This window comes from Protobothrops mucrosquamatus, unplaced genomic scaffold, assembly GCF_001527695.2.
Source record: "Protobothrops mucrosquamatus isolate PMUCROS unplaced genomic scaffold, P.Mucros_1.0 scaffold680, whole genome shotgun sequence".
NCBI lineage: Eukaryota > Metazoa > Chordata > Lepidosauria > Squamata > Viperidae > Protobothrops > Protobothrops mucrosquamatus.
The window spans coordinates 59219-78743 of NW_015386967.1; the positions used below are offsets into that span (position 1 = coordinate 59219).

At 39.0% G+C, this 19525-nt stretch overlaps 1 protein-coding gene across 1 annotated transcript in view; it reads left to right on the top strand.

The window, feature by feature from the left end:
- The window catches only part of FREM1 (FRAS1 related extracellular matrix 1), a 78703-nt gene that overhangs the window by 46512 nt on the left and 12666 nt on the right, over window positions 1–19525 (top strand). The window contains exons 24-30 of the mRNA XM_029284522.1: window positions 1625–2039; window positions 2424–2625; window positions 4972–5116; window positions 9086–9215; window positions 12851–12923; window positions 16700–16849; window positions 19126–19355. Of these exons, the coding sequence (XP_029140355.1) occupies window positions 1625–2039; window positions 2424–2625; window positions 4972–5116; window positions 9086–9215; window positions 12851–12923; window positions 16700–16849; window positions 19126–19355 (1345 nt within the window). The remainder of the gene's footprint in view (window positions 1–1624; window positions 2040–2423; window positions 2626–4971; window positions 5117–9085; window positions 9216–12850; window positions 12924–16699; window positions 16850–19125; window positions 19356–19525) is intronic.

Here is a 19525-nt window from a genome sequence, read left to right on the forward strand (position 1 = left end):
GCCAGTGAAGGAGAACGTTTTGTCTACTTGGTGTCGGTGGGTCTTCGCTCTGAAACCCCCAAAATATGCTTATAATCTTTGTTATTCCAGATGAAAATCTGGTGTAACTAAACTGATTATAGAGAATCAGTTTTCGTCTTGGCACAAATACTAGGTCAGTGTGGGCAGCTGCTGTTTGATGGCACAGAGCCTACACACACGTTGGTCAATTCTGAAGCAGCAGTAAAAGTGCCAGTAGCTTTGATATCAGTATTGCTCTCATCAATAGATTCCAAACATATTCCTGACACAGGTGTTCAAGGATAGGCCTTCAGATTAAGAAACTTGAATTACATTTTTTCAAATATTTATCATTTTATGCATGGCCTACGCTTGTGATATGATGATTTCCTGGCACTCTGATTTTATTGTACTGAGCTAAATGTACCAGCGATTGAATTTAGAATCAGCAACGTATCTACAGTAGATTTAGAATTAACACATCTAATGGATTTTCTTATTTTTGTTGTTATAAAAAACAGATTTATTTATTTATTTATTTATTTATTTATTTATTTATTTATTTATTTATTTATTTATTTATTTAAATGTCCATCCTGATTTCTCTTTGTCTCATTATGGGGAATCTGTCGTTTCATCAAATGTTAGTATTCTTTTTAAGCCTACACTAAATGCAATACGTACTTGACTATATATTTCTACAAACCTAAGGATTGTACTCTTTGTGTATGCACCGAGTCTGTGATATTTGAAAATTTACAATTTTTTAAAATACATTTTTGTACATTACTTTAATGAATATGTGCAGATTTGTTATTTTCCTAAAAAAGACTTTTTCCTATTTTTTTAAATTGACAATGCTGAAAAATTTGAAAAAGGGTGGACTTGGAATAGGTAGGTTGCAATTAAATATTCGTTGGAAAACATAAAGTTAGGTCAATTTCCATTCAGGAGGGAATAAATACATTTATTCTGCCGTTCTTACTTGGAACCAGTTTCCCAGACAATTAAAGGACTGTTACTTTATCAGTGCTCAGGGAAGACATTTTGATTTTTTAACAGAGTTTTTGGGATGTTAAATTGGTCAAATACATTGTACAGGTACTCCCCAACTTACAACAGTTTATTTAGTGACCATTCAAAGTGTGTGGTTTTGTGTGCTACCCGCATTCCCACAGATGGGGCTTTGCTTGTTTGTGCGGACTGGTTGCTGGCATGCCACAGCCTGGTACCGGTCCATGGACTGGGGGCTGGGGACCCCTGGTTTATAACATAGTTCCATGAATTTTATTTTGAACATTCAGAAGGCAGCCTAATAACATGAAGCAATTGCTAAATAAAATATTTAATAAAAATATATAAATCAAATATTTAATAATTTACTACATTTACTAAAGTTAGTAAAACATACATGCCATTGTAGCCCATTTCTACAACTTGTAGCCTGTTTCTAGAGTTTGAGTTTTGAATGTTGCGCTTGAAACGTGCTTCAAGAGCCGTTCAGCCAGTAACTGGGACTTAGTAGACAGTAAGAGACAAGCTTTTCAGTAAAGGTATCTGTTTCATTTCAGTAGATGGTGCAACAAGAACACATGCTGAAGGATGCCTTGCCTCTTTTTGCCAGATTCATCATCAGCAATGGGCTAAGAACTAAACATGGAGAATTTGAGGTCATCTTGGGGACAGTGGATCGAACTTTACCCAGCGTGGTCAAGAACAAGGGTCTGAGACTCTTTGAAGGCAGCACGGCAGTTCTTTCTCCAGATATTCTCCAACTTTCAGACCCAGATACACCACCACAAAATCTTTCTTTTCTCCTAACACAGTTCCCACAACACGGTCAAATCTATAACAGGGAAACTGGATTATGGCAGCAAAACTTCAGCCAACGAGATGTGGACAATCTGAATGTAGCCTATAAACATGGAGGAAGTGGTTCGCAGATGGACAGGTTTTCATTTATGGCAACAGACGGAATAAATCAAGGATTTCTTGTAAATAACAAGCTGCAAGTAGACCCCTTGCCATTTATTATTCAGGCAAGTTCTACGTAAACGTCTACATTCATGTATACAAACTTAATTCAATATACAGAAAGTGCACAAAGATAAGGTTTTTGCATTTATTTATTTAATAATCCTACAATGCAGCCCGTAGCAGTCAAGAGATACTAAGACTGAATATACTTATGTTTAAAATAGAACAAGATTCATTTTAATATGTTTTTTCTCCGGTGCATTCAGATATTTTCAGAACCTTCAAATATAATTTGGATTACATGTGCTCGGTTCCCTATATAATATTAAGTCGAGTTCACAGCATGGATGTTGATTTTGATTATACAAGTGTTCGGTTTCACAAAGTAGTATTTACACATTACAACCTAACCTTTGAACAGTAATAAAAATGATTTTTTCCTACAGGTGGATAGCCCAGCAAACACAGCACCAGAAATTGTTCATCTTCATACAGCTTCGGATGTGGAACTTTTGCAGAATGGCAGCTATGGAATTTACATTACAATGCGGTCCTTGAAAGCAGCCAACTGTGATACTGAAGACGATCGAATTGTTTTTAAAATTTTACGAGGACCTCGGTATGGTTACTTGCAAAATATAACAACAGGTATTGTGTCCTAATAACCTGTCTTATATCATCTCTCGTGTGGGTATTACAGCTTATGTTTCATAAGGCTGTAAGATTTTTTTAAAAATATGTTTTTGTTCCACATTTTTTATATAAATAACTCAAGGTGGCAAACACACGCAGTGCTCCTTTCTCATCCTATTGTGTTGTCCCCACAACAACAATCCTGTGAGGTAAGTAGGGCGGCGAAAGAGTGACTGGCCCAGCTATCTTTCATGCCTAAAATGGGACTAGAAATCACAGTCTCCTGGTTTCTAGCCTAGTACCTTATCCTCTGGACCAAACTGACTGTCTTACTCCTTCCCAGAATGTTAATATTATTTCCCTTCCCAGAAGGATAGTCTTACTGTGACTAATTAAAAACCATTTCACCATTCTTCCACTTCTTTTTACATAACTGATGTATTGTGAGAAGAAGAATGATAGAAGAAGCCTGGGAAAAATTAGAATTTGAGGATTGCTTCTGGATGCCAATAACATTCTTTGAATGAGTAGTAATATCGCCCCAAAAGCCAAGTCTGGGCGTGCTCATTGTAGATTTATTATGGAATATGAAAGAAATAGACATCTTGGTCAGTAAAATATAGTTAAGATTCTACAGAAACATATAGCTCCAAGTTGTGTATCTATTTAGATTTTAAAAAATAATTGGTGGGGTTTTTCCCCCTATGGTTCTGTGCTATTTTGTAAATTGACAATATGTCTTATAAATGAGAGCTATTTTTCCCTACATAGTACTTGCTTTTCCCCATTAATTCTCCTGGTGCCTTTGTCTGTTCCATATTTGTTGTTCATGTTTACTGGAAAGAACCTCCTTCAACAGCAGCGGTGGTAGCACTAGCAATGGGATAGGTGGAGACAGAGTAGAAGCAAAGAGGTAAATCTGGGAAGGCAGGACAGATTTGATCATAACAGTTCCTACTTCTGCCAGGATTCCTGCCTCTCTGGGCTCTGTACAGAAGTGGCTTTGGGAAAACCTTGGTCAATTCCTAGGAAAGTATTTTGAGAGGTCTTGCAAGAGTCCATCTACAGGTAGTCCTCAGTTAAAGACCGTTCATTCAGCAACAATTCAAAGTTATGACAATGCCTCAAATGGTCAATGGTCCTCGAACATCTGCCCATCCCAGCACCCCTGCAATTACATGATCATGATCCGATAGTTGGCAATCAGATTGCACTTACGATGGTAGCAGTGTCCCGTGATCATGTGATTGCCATTTGTAACTTTCTCTGCCAGCCTCTCACAAGCAAAGTTAATGGAGAAGCCAACAGAGAAGGCTGCACGTCACTCTTGTAAGTTGCTCCTGTTCCCATCGTTTGTGCACCCTCCCACCTGCAGCAGCAGCCACCACCTGCAGCAGCCACCCAGTCTAGCTCTGCTTGTCCTGGGCTGCTGCAGCCTTTTACACACCCTACCACCCCTGGCAGCAGCCACTCCAGCTCTGGCAGTGGTCTTGCTAGCCTGAGACAGCTGTTTTCATGCCCTCCTGCCCTTCAAAGCACCTTGTGCTGGGTTATGGCAACAGCTTACATGCCCTCTCATCCTCTGGAGCACTGATCCTGCATCTGACACACTTGTAGCTCACAATAGCAGCCACTTACCTGCCTGCCAGCCTGCTTGCAAGTTGCCTGGGACTTGCAACTTCCTCCTGGCTTCCCTGTTGAGGTCCATGCTTAACGACCCAGCATTCTCACTTAATGACAACAACAGGGACTGCTGGGGCTGTTGTTACTGAGCAATGTAGTCACGTGATATTATGCTTTATGACTGCATGGCTTAACAATGGAAATTCCAGTTACCATCATTAACTGAGGACTACCCATATTTCCAACGTTATTAAATATCTATATGAATTTGACAAAACATCCAGGCTAACTCCTTCCAGTTTGAAAGAAGTAATTGAAAAATTGATCAAACCCTTTAAGCCATTCTTTTCTGCTATTGACATTAAATTAACAACATCACATCACCCCCATCCTAGTGAATTGTATTTCTTTCCTGATACGTTGGCAGCCACGCCACATTTTTCAGTGATTTTTCAATTACCTGACCAAGTAACAATTGTCATCTCTAACAATTGTCTGCCCCAGGGTTGTTCAAACTGTGTTCTGTGGAAGCCTACAGTATGTTCCATAAGTGACGGGGGTGGGGGAAGAAATTTTATATCAGCACACTTTAGTCTTTTGATCATGGTTTCTGGGATTTGTTTTGATTTTTGTCTTTTAACTAGCAATTTCCATGGCTTGAAAATATTTGAAAACACCTGGACACAACTATTTTTAAAAGAATATTTTGATTTTTCTATATCTTCTTTATTTTATCAGGAGAAATTATTCAAGAACAATTCAGCCAGACAGATTTAAATAGCAAAATAATATTTTATGTCATTGATCCTTACTGGGAGGAAAATTCAGATGACGTGGTATTTCAGGTTGCGGATCCTGAAGGACATTCTTCTCTCCCCCAAACGTAAGCTAAGATTTCCTTTCTCTAAACACTTACATCATTCCCAATAATTGCTGCTTGCTTCCTTAAGTCAGATCCCGTAGGATCAGCTTTGAAACCAAACTAATGGAATTGCTGGGCTTTACAGATTTTTTACTGCAAAATCCACCACTAAAGCAGTGCTGTTGTTTTTTAAAATATCTGTTGTTGTTTCATTGAAATAAAACTTTTAGTCCAGGAAATTGCTGCCGTTGACTCTTAAATGATAGTAATACTTCAAATCCACTTAGATTTCACAGTGCTTTGCCTGGGTTTACCCACTGCATTAAGGCATAATGTTAACTTGGTTTGGCTTAATGCAATATGAACTTAGCTGTTGGGTTTATGCAGGACTTTTTTTCTCATAGAACGCCCAGAACGGAGTTCCGGCACCTTTTTTGGATGGAACCTTGTAGGGTAGGCAAGGCGGGTTGTATGACGTGTGTGAGTTCCGGCACTTTTTTTTTTTTTTTTTTTTAGAAAAAAAGCACTGGGTTTATGGCTTAATGTGATGTATGAACTTAGTCATTATTCTTAGGCATAAAGTTAGGCAAAGCTAAGAAATTGCCCTGTTCAAGATCTCCTGGCAGAGGTGAAATTGAGGCTGAGAAGTTCCTATTGCACAGGTAAGGGTGCATCTACCCTGCTAGATGGCCCCAAATGATGAGTACGGACCACCAATAGCTTCTGGGTTGGCAGGAATAAATATTGCTTTCTATTCACTTCCTGCCTACTGTGAATGAGACCTCCACCTCTACTTTCACGGTCTGAGCTGAAAGCAGAGTTTTCCAGCTTATGTCAGTCAAGTATTGTTCTAGACAGGAATGCACTTGACCCTTATTTTCCCAGCTTTTCTTCAGGAGATTCTGCTTCAGCTTCTGTTGCAAGTTCTTCTGAGTGGCACAGGGCCTCCTCCTTCTTCAATATGTAGGGTTGAAAGTGTATGGGGGGGGAGTGTCTGTTTCTCCCTAATCTTAGGAGCTCTGAGGACAATTCATCTCCTGAACTCAAGGCAATCATTTCTTTCTCTTATAAATATGCACTGAATTAGGGAAAAGTACCCACATTTTTTTCATTATGTTTTCTTAGTGAAGGATTGACAAGCATTATGCTCATTGTGACGCAGGACAGCACAATTTTAATGAAGACACTATGACACTGATAAACAGCGTTTCTACTTATGAGGGGAACTTTTGCTGTAAATCACTCCTCAAAGGAAACGTCCACTTGGAAATGGGGAAAACCACCTTTTGATGTACTTTCTGACAGCTAGAGGTCACTATAGTTCTGAGATTGTAACATGTCGCAAATCTATGCAACAATCCTTAGTAAGATTTTTCAAAATGACAAAGAGTGTAATTATATTTTGAAAGCTTCCCCCAAACCTGACCTTTTTCTCAACAGTGTTTCAATAACAGCTGTCAGCACATGCTCTGTCTTTTATCTAGCACTGAAATCTGCCTACTGCACAAAATGATGTCTCTGAAGGTAGAAACAGTATTTTTTTGGAAATGTACCAGGGTCATTTACAGGTACCCCAGTTGCATTCTTCTATTCACATCAGCTGTGATGGACAATAGGTAGCCCTATAATGTTGTTTGAATGAATAGCTCACTTCATCAAATGCACAGAGTGACTAAACAGATGTAGCTCAGTTTTAGCCGCTCCATGCATTTGATAAAGCAGGCAGTAGTATTTCACAAAGCCCATACTTTTCAATAAAAAGTAACAGACTCTTTTTAAAATCCTGCCTAGTGTGACTAGCTTTTTTTCATTATTCTTTTTTGGGGGGGCTTGTTAAAGTTTAAAATAGTATGGGAAAAGCTCTGTAGGGTGTTACTTTTAATATAATTGGATCAGATTCCCTGGAGGGACAAAAAAGGTGACTTTAACTGAAACCTCTCTGCTGTCTATTTCTTTGCTATTTTGGTTTTTGAGTGTAAAAAAGAACACTGTGGAATGGTAACAGTTGCTTCAGTGCCATTATATCTGTTTTCCAGCATTAATTATATTTATTTTTAAATAGAAGGTACTGTGGTACTTTCCCACTGAATTTCTGAAATCCTCCGATATGCTAGATGTAGAATGGACAAGTGGTTCAAGTTGCAGCCTTAATATGAGGGTAAAAATGACCTAGAACAGTGGTGGTGAACCTATGGCATGCGTGCCAGAGGCGGCACTCAGAGCCCTCTCTGTGGGCACGCGCGCTATCACCCAGCCCCGCCTCCCCCCCGCAGCCCCCTCCTCACGATCAGCCCCCTTGGTGGAGAGTTTCCCCTGGGCGTGGCCCATGCAGAGCAGCGCAGCCAAGGACATGGCAGTTGGGCAGCAGGGACAAGACTCCGCCCTCGTGCCCCGCTGCTGGACTGCTGTGGCGGGCCATGGAGGCGGTGGTTGGCCCCGCAGGCGGGGCGGGGGGGCGGAGTGGGGGCGAGGTGGTTTTTGGGCACTTGGTCTCTCAAAGGTTCGCTATCACTGACCTAGCACTCTATCTTTCTCTCTCTCTCTCTCTCTCTCTCTCTCTCTCTCTCTCTCTCTCTCTCTCTCTCTCTCTGTGTGTGTGTGTGTGTGTAGCATTCTTGTATTAGGGCATGAAGACTTGTTGGCTTTTCCTTGGCTGTTCTGTAGCCTGCTAAATACTTCATTAGAGAGAAGGCAATGTCACTTTGGGAAGGGAGGCTGATGACGCTGGGTCTTTGCCCAAGGGCTGATTGTTGCTGCCATAAAGTCTACAGCATGTGGATTTCACTTTAATTATATTTAATGAGGGTACTTATATACAGGGCGGGTTGTATGACATTTGTGAGTTCCGGCACTTTTTTTTTTTTTTTTTTTTGAAAAAAAGCACTGCTTATATATGACATGTATCTCCATCATCTGTATCCTGTCCTTAGTCAAAAAAGTAAAATCCAATAAAAATGAGACATTCAGTTTTTGCTGTTTTCTTCTTACGATCATATTGTACGATAGATTAGACTTAAACCACAGCGACAATTGTCCTATGTACTTCATGACTCACAAGGATTTGGCCATACTGAGAGGAATTGCAGACCATGAACCTTTGCAGGACATCAGGCTATGGAACACTTAAGCTACACATTTGGTTCTGCAAAAAGTAGTTACCTGCATTATACTCAAAATGTCTAACAAGTCCTAAAGTTCCCCATTGTTCTTACAGAATTGTAGGCATTATGAAATGAAATTATGGATGGGAACAGAAGGAGAATTATTTTGTAACTTTAAAAAAGAAAAATGAAACTCACTGAGGATATCCTATTCCTCTGCCCCTTTATATTATATCTCCGTCTTACTGGATTTTTACCCCACCTTTATTACTTTATAAATAACTCAAGGCAGTGAACATACATAATGCTCCTTCTTCCTACTTTTCGCTATGACAACAACCCTGTGTGGTGTGTTGGGCCCAAAATCAGCTAGCTGGCTTTCATGCCTAAGGTGGGACTAGAATTCACAGTCTCCTAGTTTCTAGACCAGCACCTTTAGCACTATACCAAACTGGCTTTTGATTTACTCTTACTGAACCTTTGCCTGTCTGTCATTTTCCATATCTGTCAACCTAACACCAGATTAGGGAATGCCTTCCAGCTTGTTCCTAAGTCTTGCTGTTTAAACCTGCAAGCCAGAGATTAAATCATTTCTATTTGCACGTGCATTAAACCACTAATCCTAAAATCATAGAAATAGCTGTCATCAGTCCAGGCAAAAGCACTTTTGTTTTCTGCATGGTGTGATCCAGGTATAAAACTACAGCTAAAAACACAAACAAAGCTTACTTTTGATCAGTTCAACTGCTTACCTCTCTTAAGACCGTTCTTCACTTTAAAATAGTGACACACAGCTAGAAAAAATAAATTTGCATTAACAACAGAGACAAACAGCAGGGATTTTGGGGGGGATTTCCTTGTTATGTTTTCTTCCTCTCTTTTCCAATAGGTTGGAACTAAAATGGTGTAAAATTGCACTGCTGCAGGATGTGTATGAAGTGTGCGAAAATGAGGAGATGCTGTCTTTAAAAATTACACGATCAGGATACAAAGGAGATTCTGCTTTTGTGGCAGTGAAGGTAATTCATCACAAAGGATAATCATATTTAGGTTCAAAATGACATACAAATTAAGAATATGGCTGCTGGCTGGGATATTCTGGGAGCTAAAAAGTCCACAAATCTTAAAAGTTGTAAAGGTTGAACACTCCTGGTCTAAATATTTTCACAGGGGTGATTTTTTTTTTCCAGAAAAAGAGCTGGAAGCCTAACATATCCCATTTGCCTCAACCTATCCCCCATTTCCCTGGTTCTCAACCTGTGATCTGAAGACCCCTGGAGGGGAGCGCCATGTCATCACAGAGGGTCTGCGAAGGCTTGAGGAAATTTTATGATTTAAATCTTGAGTTAAATCTTGGGGGTCCGTGTCCATGGACCATGGCCACAAAAGATATTGAAAGGGGGTCCATGGTGAAGAAAAGCTTGAGAACTACTGCCCTATTTTAACAAAGAAACATAAAGGAAGACTGAAAAGTTCAACCCCCATTTTCCCCAATGACATCATCACCATTCCTTTGGTGTCCCATTATAATTAAAAAAAATATGAAATAGACTGTGCCACTTCCTCCACACACACCCATCCCCATTTCTCCTCTCTCCTTTTTGTCATGTGTCCTATCTTATACAAGACAAAGGCTGGTATTTGAAGACCTCATACATTTGAAGGGCTGTCCAAGCTAAGAGCTTGCTTGCTTGTTTGTTTGTTTGTTTGTTTGTGTTTATTCATTCATTCATTCATTCATTCATTCAATTTATTTGCTACTCATCCCACTATTAAGCGACTCTGGGAGGTAGACTGCCATATCCACACTGTGTACTGTTCAGCTGCTCCTATCCTGAGCTCATGCCAATGGACAAAAGATACTTGAAGAACATTTTATCCAGACCGAGATGAGGGCAAGCACTTGCATGATATTCAGTGTAGGCTACAGGCTATTTCATCCTCTTGGTAAGACCGAAAGGAAGACTTTGCTTTCAGAAGGAATCAGTGCAGTATCACTGATTTGCACATCTCCTTGCATCTCTTTCTTCAGCACAGGGGTATATACTGTTCTCTTCCAGTTTCTAAATTGTACAAATTTGTGTCCCATATTAATATGAGACTGCAAGCATTTTCACTGTACTGCACAAGCAGCTTTCAACAGTCACATGTGTATTTCACCCGGATTTGGTGCTTCTATGTTTGGTAGCTGATCTATTGCCTTAATCAGTGGAGTGGCTTGCCTCCAGCGGTTGTGAGTGCTTCAGCACTGGAGGTTTTTAAGAAGAGATTGGACAACCATTTGTCTAAAATGGTATAGATCCCTTCCAGCTCTGTTATTCTGTTACAATTCTAATAGAGTTGATTCCACTAGGACAGGGGTCTTCAAACTTGGCCCTTTTATGACTTGTGGACTTCAACTCCCAGAATTCCTCAGCCAGCATGCCTGGCTGAGGAATTCTGGGAGTTGAAGTCACAAGTCATAAAAGGGTCAAGTTTGAAGACTCCTGCACTAGAAAGTAATTGAACAGAATTCTCTCTCTTCAAACTTTCTATCCTTATGTTATTCTACTTGAGAAAAGTTATAGTATTTGTTTTCTTCTTTCTTAAGAACCTTTATTTTTTCTATTACGTTTTACTGTACTCTTGAGTATACTTAGGCTTTAAGATTTCTCTGATCCTCTTAAAAGTGTCTGTCCTTTGCTTGTTGTTTTCTTCTATTAACATTCTTAATATTTCATCATCCTTTGCTGCTTAGTGTTGGAAGTCTAAATTCAGGCATCATGTCTTTCTGGTTACCTTCATTCTTTATTTGCATCTGAAAGCTACTTGAATATTTTCCTCTTTGGATTTTTTTTTCTACTTTAATTTTCCCTTAGCTCCTCTGCTTCTTTCACATAGGTTAAATATACTGACTTTATTCCTTATATGGGATTTTATTTTCTGACTGTAACTCTTTTTGATCACATCTACTTCTTTTATTTTTTATTTTTACCAGACTGTTTAATAGCAGTAATTTATAATCTGATGCATGTGAAAATATCCTGGCTAGTTGGATTATGTATCTCCCTTTGTTTCCTATTATATAGTTGATTTGATTCTGATGTTGCACATCCAGGTGTAGATTCTGCATTTATGTTGGATAAAGAAGGTGTTTGCAATAATGAAAGAATTCTATTTGCAAAATTATGTGATTCCAGGTTCTTCAGTTTACCAGCGTTTATATTCAAGCCATTGGTTATTAGTGCTATATCCTTTTTTCTATTTTGCTTCTAACATCTATTGAATTTGCCATAGAATTCCTCAATACCTTTTTTTGTTGCATTGTAATAGCTACCTTTATTTGTATAACATAGATGCTCATGAAAATCCACTCATTCTGTTATACATTATCATAACTGGATTACAGCCAAGCACATACCTAGCAATGGCCTTCTGTAGTATCAATATCACTATCACATGTAAAGGTAAGATCTGATTTAAAGTGCTCATTCTGAAGCTGTGCACTAATTCCTAAAACATCCAATATATATACACATTTTAGATGTATGTTGATGATTTTAGTACTGCTACCATCAGTGACCAGATTTCCCTGTGGCTTTTGTGTGTTCATTTCATCTCCTCCTTTAACCTAAGACTCTCATCTTCAGTCATACCCATACAGTTCAGATCTATTTTTGCATAATGCAAAAGTGCTTGGCCATTGCCTTCATCTGCATTTAAGTTTCATGTTCTTTGTTTCAGGAGGTTTGGTGCCCCACACCTGCCTTTATCCCCTTGTGTATTACTCTTTGATTCTTTTTTAACATTGGAAAGAGTGACCCTACCACAACCTACTACTTCCCTACCACAACCTACTACTTCCACTTGCATTTGTTTTAGGATCATCTGATGTGCTCCCAGATTGGTTATTTCTTGGGAAAGTAGAGTCTAGTAACCAAATTGCATACAAATCCTACATCTTTTTGTATGTGCGTCAACATCATCATATGCATGTACAGAGGAACACGGCTTTGATTGCATGGCCACAATTGCCCTTTGGACTTGTTTGAATTCCACCGCACACACAACTGTTCTCAGTCTCTTATATTTATGTACGCGAATCCCTGGGGTGTTAACATAACTGTTAGCTTGCAGCAAATATTGCCCTATGCAGATTTCAGCCTAGAGCAAATATCTTCAAGGGCAGAAATTAGGCAGAAGGTTTTTTAATACAAACTTTTATGACAAAAGGTCTAGTAGTTCATGCTATTAAATGGAATAACCTCATTTTATACACAGTATAACTGTATTTTGTGGTCGGCTTTAATAATTCCATATGAATGCATTTTTCTCTCAATAAATTTAAATATACTAGGGATAGTTCTTTACAAATAGAATTCTCAATACTTTAAATTCCCATTTGTTCATTTATTTTGGCTCTATTCTTTCATTTGACTACAGTTCATTTGACTCTCTGTAGTGAAAGACAACTGTTCCTTTTTCTTTCACGTGTGAAAGGATTTAAACTAGAAATATCATGCTCAGACCTTATGTACTAGCTTGGTTGGTTGTTGAGGGCTAGCTATACCTTCAGGCACAGAAGCTGATAATTAGTTAAACCCTAATGGCAGATATCTTGGAATGGCTATCGGACTTAGAGCTTCTCTTTTACAGCTGTGTTTTTCTATCTTAGGTTAATGAACTGACTGCTTTATCAGGAAAGGATTTCATCCTGCCTCCTTCCAGACTTATTCAGTTTGATCCAGGTGAGATTTCATCACTGATTAAGGTGGTGGCCTAAAACCAAAGGCTGTAAATCAGGGATCTTCAAACTTGGCCCTTTTATGACTTGTGGATTTCAACTCCCATAATTCCTCAGCCAGCATCCCTGCTTTAAATTTTAGTCCTGTCTCAGGCATGAAAGACAGCTGAGTGACTTTGGGCCAATTGCTCTCTCTCAGCCCAACTTACATCACAAGGTTGTTGTTGTGGGGAAAATTGGAGGAGGAAAGAGCATTAGGTTATGTTTATTACCTTGAGTTATGCATAAAATTAAGAAAGGCAGGATAAAAATCTAATAAAATAAATAAATAAAAGAAGGCAATGGGTTGAGAGGTGTAAATCAAACCAAAGGAGACAGAGGAGACAATCCATGGTTGGTTGGTGTCCTTGTCTGAATTGGGAAGTAAATTTCCAAGTCACAATGATGTCAAAATTATAACATGGGCATCATGAAATCATTGTAACAAATTACAGAGTTTGTTCTTGAGGCAGGGAATCTGACACAAGAGCATTGTTTGATGTCATGATGCGCAGGTCCTTTCCTCTCCTCTTACCCCTACTGCACATGCTGTGATGACACTCATACACTTGATGTCATGGTTCCGACAGATGAAACTCTTCAAAAGAACTTCAAGGCATTGTTTTCCTTAAAGAATCTTTATTTTGAGTAGCACAATATCGGCACGGCATAATCGAAGCCGAAAACTGAATTCCCCTCCCCTGAGCACATAGTATCAAAGCACAATTCCCTCCTCCAATTAATTGTCATAAATCACATTCCCCAATTAGCTCGAAAGCGTGGGCTTCCTCTCCAGTTCCCCAGCCCACCAATTCCTTATCAGCTCTGGTTATAATAACCTTGTTTCTCATGCTAGGTTCAGTGTTATTATGTCTAGCTGAACTCTTGTTCACATCCCCCCTCCCAGCATCGTCTAACTCTAAAAGCAAAAGGTAAAAGATGGCTACATTTCCATCTGCTGTCAATGCAAAAACACACGATGTTAGCAGCATTGACACTTGAGCCCTTGGGCAGTTATTCTGTAACTCAAACTTAGATTGATAGGTCATCTGTGGTATTTGGCAGACAAAGACCACAGGTCTGGATGGATCCATGGTGATCCATGTTCCGATAATATTTCATGTGAATAATGATAATAGACAGAAAACCGGTCAGAAGTGCAGCAGTTACAAAAAGGCTGTAGTTACTTTATCTGATAAGATTCTGGTCAAGAATACACATACAGTTAGAGAAAATGACTAAAAATATATATAGATTTTAAGCCAGAATTATTTTTGTTAGGAATAATTGTAGGCAATTATGAGAAAGAGTGTATATATCTAATTTTACATGTATTAACTGCAGCGAGAATTGTATTTGCTCAACTTTGGAAAAATGAAGATTTATCAACGGAAAAAGAGTTAATTAAAAAATTTTTTAGATTGTGCAGAAATGGATAGATTGACACTAAAAATGAAAGAGAAAGAAGATTCAGTATATTTTAGAACATGGGACACCTTTTATCAATGGCTAGAAAAACGAGGTAGAGAGAAAGGAATTTAACATGTATTAGTAAGTTAAATGTTGGAATCCAGACAATATATGGCTGATAAAATATTAAACATTTGTGATTATAAAAAATTAATAAAAAAAGATTCAGATATTTGAATTATGACTGCGCAACAATTAAGCTGGCTTCTGTTTTAGAATCCAAGGATCAGGGCATAGCCTTTCAAAGACCCACAGTAATGGGACCGGCGTATTTTAAGGAACATTTGCTCCCATATGAACTTATCTAATGTTTTGGATCTTCTTTAGAACTTTATTTGGAACTCACTAATATCTGAGTGAGGCAGGTGGTAACTGCCCATCTCTGAGAAGCTGATTGTTATCATTTCAGTGCTAGATAAAACCTTTCTATTTGTCCTGCCTTGTTGCTTTTTCAAACATTGTAGCTGTGCACTTGTCCAAGCAACTTTTATCACGTTACTGATATATTAGTGCTTCTCTTTCTTCATTTTAATATTCCAGATTTTTTTTAATGACTGTTGCGATTAGCAATAGCCCTTAGACTTATATACCACTTTGTAGTGCTTTACAGCCCTCTCTAAGGAGTTTGCAGAATCAGCACATTGCCTCCAACAATCTGGGTTCTTATTTTACTGACCTTGGAAAGATGGAAGGCTTAATCAACCTTGAGCTGGTGAGAATCAAACTCCTGGCAGTGAGCAGAGTCAGTCTGCAATACTGCATTCTAACCATTGTGCCACCACGGCTCTATTTTTATTACTTTAATTTTTAAGAAGTATTAATAAATAAATAGATAGGTAGGTAGGTAGGTAGGTAGATAGGTAAGTAAGTAAGTAAACAAATAAATAAATCATTTTCATTTAGGTTCATTTAAAAATACCTCATCCTGACCATAGAACTGAAACCCCAAATAAAAGGAACTGAGGTGAAAAGAAATATAGACACACTTCTTTGCTTTCTTTTGCCTGTGTGCAAAAATGGTTACGGAGTTGTTGAAAAAATCACTTCTCTCATGACTGCTCTATTAGAGATAACTCAGTCAACTCTGTGACAAGGAAATTGTCACTCTAGGACACTCTTTTCTGGAGGGCTGCTACTGGCATGCGGGCTTTCCATACAAGAGGGACATTTTGATTCAATAATGGCAACCTTGGGAAACTGCAGCTCAAGTATTTACATCCCAATAGAAGAAGGAGATCTTAAAGATCTTAAGAAGGAAGCGTTGTCCTTGCTCCTTGGCCAAAACTGTTGCCACCATCATCAATCCTAAGAAGCACAGGATGTGGAAAAGGGTCCTTTAGGCCATCCAGTCCAACCACTTAAGCACTGCAAGAGCTCAACGCCCTCGACAAATGTTTGAACAAATCCAGTCAGTGAGAATCCAAACTTTTTCTGGTACTTTGGTTCACTATTAAGCTGCTCTTACTCTTGGGAAGTTATTTTAAAAGGCATCGACCAGAATTTGCCTTCCATATTCTTATCCTATTCTGTTGGCAAATCCACTGTTCTTTTCCTAGATGAGAATCTGCAAATATATTTTGAGTGTTTGCATGAAAACAAACTCGGTAGCAATTAAGAGATTGCGGTGCATATTCCTTCTTTTCAAGACTTCTTAGACTTTCTGACCAAGTCTTTGGTAGAAGTAGCAACTCTTTGTATGTTTTAGTTTTTCTCAGACATTCTTTTGAGGGTGTGTGTGTGTGTGTGTGTGCATTGTATGGGATACTTATTGCTACTTACAGCTGAACAGATTACTTGGACTTTGCAATCAAGATACTGGCTTTGGTTCAAGGTGTTGACAGACATACCTGGAACTTGGAACAGAGCTCCTTGTGGTGGGTGATTGAAAATGACAATATTTCAAAACACGACTTGGCTCCTTGCAATTAAGATTTCAAAATGAAGAGTTCTCTTAATTTCTTTTTAAAAATTTACATGAAGAGCCAATCCTCCCCTCCTGAACTACATGCTATTATTCCCCCATCCATTTACCCTGTAGGAAACCAATCTTTGTTACTATTTGAATGGAATCATCAGCACTTAGGAACAAATTTGATCTCTAGTTAGTGTTATTTCGGGAAGCCACAGGAGTCCAATCAATGGGCAGAAGCACAATAGAATTATACAAGCCAGTCTGTTATAGCTGTAGACATGTTAATTAATATATTTCTTCGACACCTAGGTTGATTGAAAAAGCAATTAAAGTGTAATTAAAATGTTTACTTCTGGTAGGAATGTCAACCAAGATGTGGAATATAGCAATTACCTATGATGGATTAGAGGAAGAGGATGAGGTCTTTGAAGTGGCTCTGATCTCCCCTGTGAACGCTGTTCTTGGCACTCGGACAAAAGCAGTAGTGAGAATTTTGGACTCGGAAGGAGGTATTTTCTTTTGATCTTCCTAATGAAATCTGGGACAATCTTGGCTGAGTGAGCTGCTTATTTTTCAACACACAAATGTTGCTGCTAGCACCTTTGGATCAAAATGCTTCTTGTTTTTTTTTTCTTAAAAGAAAGACAATAGCTTTGACAGTTACAGACCCCTTCTCTTCTGCTGAGGGAAGCACAGCATGGAGGAATCAACAAACAACCAGAAAGAGCAGACACCACTATCATCCACCAAAAGATCTGGAATCTGACTGATAAACAGACGGAAGTTGTGGCTTATGGCTCCTTTTGTGGGACTTGCAATACCCTTTCCTCTCTTTTCCCCTGTTAATCATAGGGCAGTTATAGAGTAATTCTGAGCATGCAGTTTTGAAAGGAAATGGCTAAATACGATTAAATAAATTGATTGATTGATTGATTGATTTGTCAATCATATTTGGAACCACCCATTATATAAACCATCCAGCATATAAATTTTAAAAGGGGCAAGCAATTTTAAAAAGTAATTAAAAAGCAGGGAAGAGCTTTCAAGGTGTTAACCAGCCCCATGGCTGCGTGTTCCTCTGGGTGCCTCAGAACCATTTTTTCACACCTTTCTGGAAGGCCAGAAGAGTTAGGGTCCGCCTCACTTCAGGGGGGGAGAGCGTTTCACAGGGCAGAAGCAACGGCAGAGAAGACTCTCTTCCTGCACCCCACCATTCAGAATTCTTTGGCTGATGGGGGGGAGGAGGGGTGGTCCACAACATTCCTTCTCTGCCTGACTGGGTAGGACAGGCTGATGTAATGGGACAAAGATGGTTCTGTAGATAACGTGCCATGTAGGTTTAACCAATACCTTGAATAGGACCCAGAAGCAGACTGGCACCCAATGGAGCTACACAGTAGAGGTGCCACGTGCACCATTCTTTGGGCACCCAAAATTGCTCCCATTTGGACTATTGCAATGTGGTCTACATGGGGCTACTTTTGAAAAGTGTCCAGAAACTTCAGCTGGTACAAATTGCTGCATTTTTGTACCGGCTAAAGCTTCTGGATACATTTCAAAGGTAGCCCCATGTAGCGCACATTGCAATAGTTCAAACGGGAGATGAGTGGAGCACAAATGACTGAGTGGAGAGCTTCCCTCCCCAGGAAAGGGCGTCACTGGCTCAGAAAATCAGTTGAGCAAAGGTCCTGGCATCAAAGTTTTAAACAGGACCTTTGCTCAACTGATTTTCTGAGCCAGTGACGCCCTTTCCTGGGGAGGGAAGTTCTCCACTCAGTCATTTGTGCTCCACTCATCTCCCGTTTGAACTATTGCAATGTGCGCTACATGGGGCTACCTTTGAAATGTATCCAGAAGCTTTAGCTGGTCTAAAAATGTTGAGTTTAGATGTACTGCTGCATCACAGTATATATCTTGATATCATACATCCACTGAGATTAATTTTTGAACCACTCTGCATGGCTGCCTAGGTAGAGAAGCATGCCTACCCTTCTATCTTCAAAAGCATTAATAAGCACTATTAAAAAAAAGAGCAAATGCAGCATTTAAAACTAATACAGATAGGTTCTCCCAATTCAAATAAATATATATTGTCTGTATAGAGGTGTGTTTAGAAATGATAAACAATTCAGCACAGTGGGGGAGCCTGTAACATTTAGTTGGGTATCCTGATATGGGTGCCTGTTTTTCCCAACCTTTTCATTCCTTTTATACTAGTTTTAATTTTGTACACTGCCTCAGACTGTTTATGGCTTGAAAGCAATCTAAAATATTTAGATAAATAAAATCAAAACATAGTCCAATAATGATTTGGCAAGCCAATGTGAACAAGCACAGCTGACATCAAGAGTCAAACTTTTCAAAGTTGTGAAGTTCTGTGACTCAAACAGATGGGAAGAGTAGAAGTGAGACTCCAGGAGGAAAGGCAAGATTAAAAAAGAAATTAAAAAGAGGTACAGTATTTGTGTGATTATACTGTTGCTAAAGTAGGCTAAGTTTTAATGTGGAGTTTATGTGCACCAGCAGTTTTATCACTTTTTTTTTTAATTTTGAGAAATTATATTTTCATCTCTCACATCAAACTTCTAAAATTGTTTTTCAGTTTTCAAATTAAGTAGAGAAATAAGGATTATTTAAAAGAACTAAATGAATATCAGATGAACTATCATCCCATTTTTAATGACAAGCTGTTTCATCCATATCAATGTGACCAACTCTCTGCTTTTATTTATTATTTTAAAAAAAAGAAAGAAAGAAAGACTAACCATCTGCCATCTTGTTTTAGGTCAGTGCAATTCATTCCGCTCCACAAGCCAACATCTTCAGAACTTATGGATGAAAGAAAGGCTGCTTCCAGGTTCCCCTTCATCTTCCAGGCACAGCACTGTTACTTTGGAAGGAATTCTGCTGCCCTCTTCCAAAGCGATGATAGCACAGAGACGGGACAAGCCACCCAAATTCAGCTCAGTGAATCCTGCAAAGAACCGGCTACGGGTCATCGGAAATGGCAAAATAGTAAGTGTGGCCTCATGAACAGAGGGGAAAGAAGCATTGATCCAAAGTTATATGCATGTTTTCATGAAAAACCTCACCTGACTTAATAAAAATGAGACTGACTGCTGATCAGGCTGAAAAAAAGGCATTTAAGATATGATGTAAGGTGGTCGCGATGGCCCTGGTGGTCG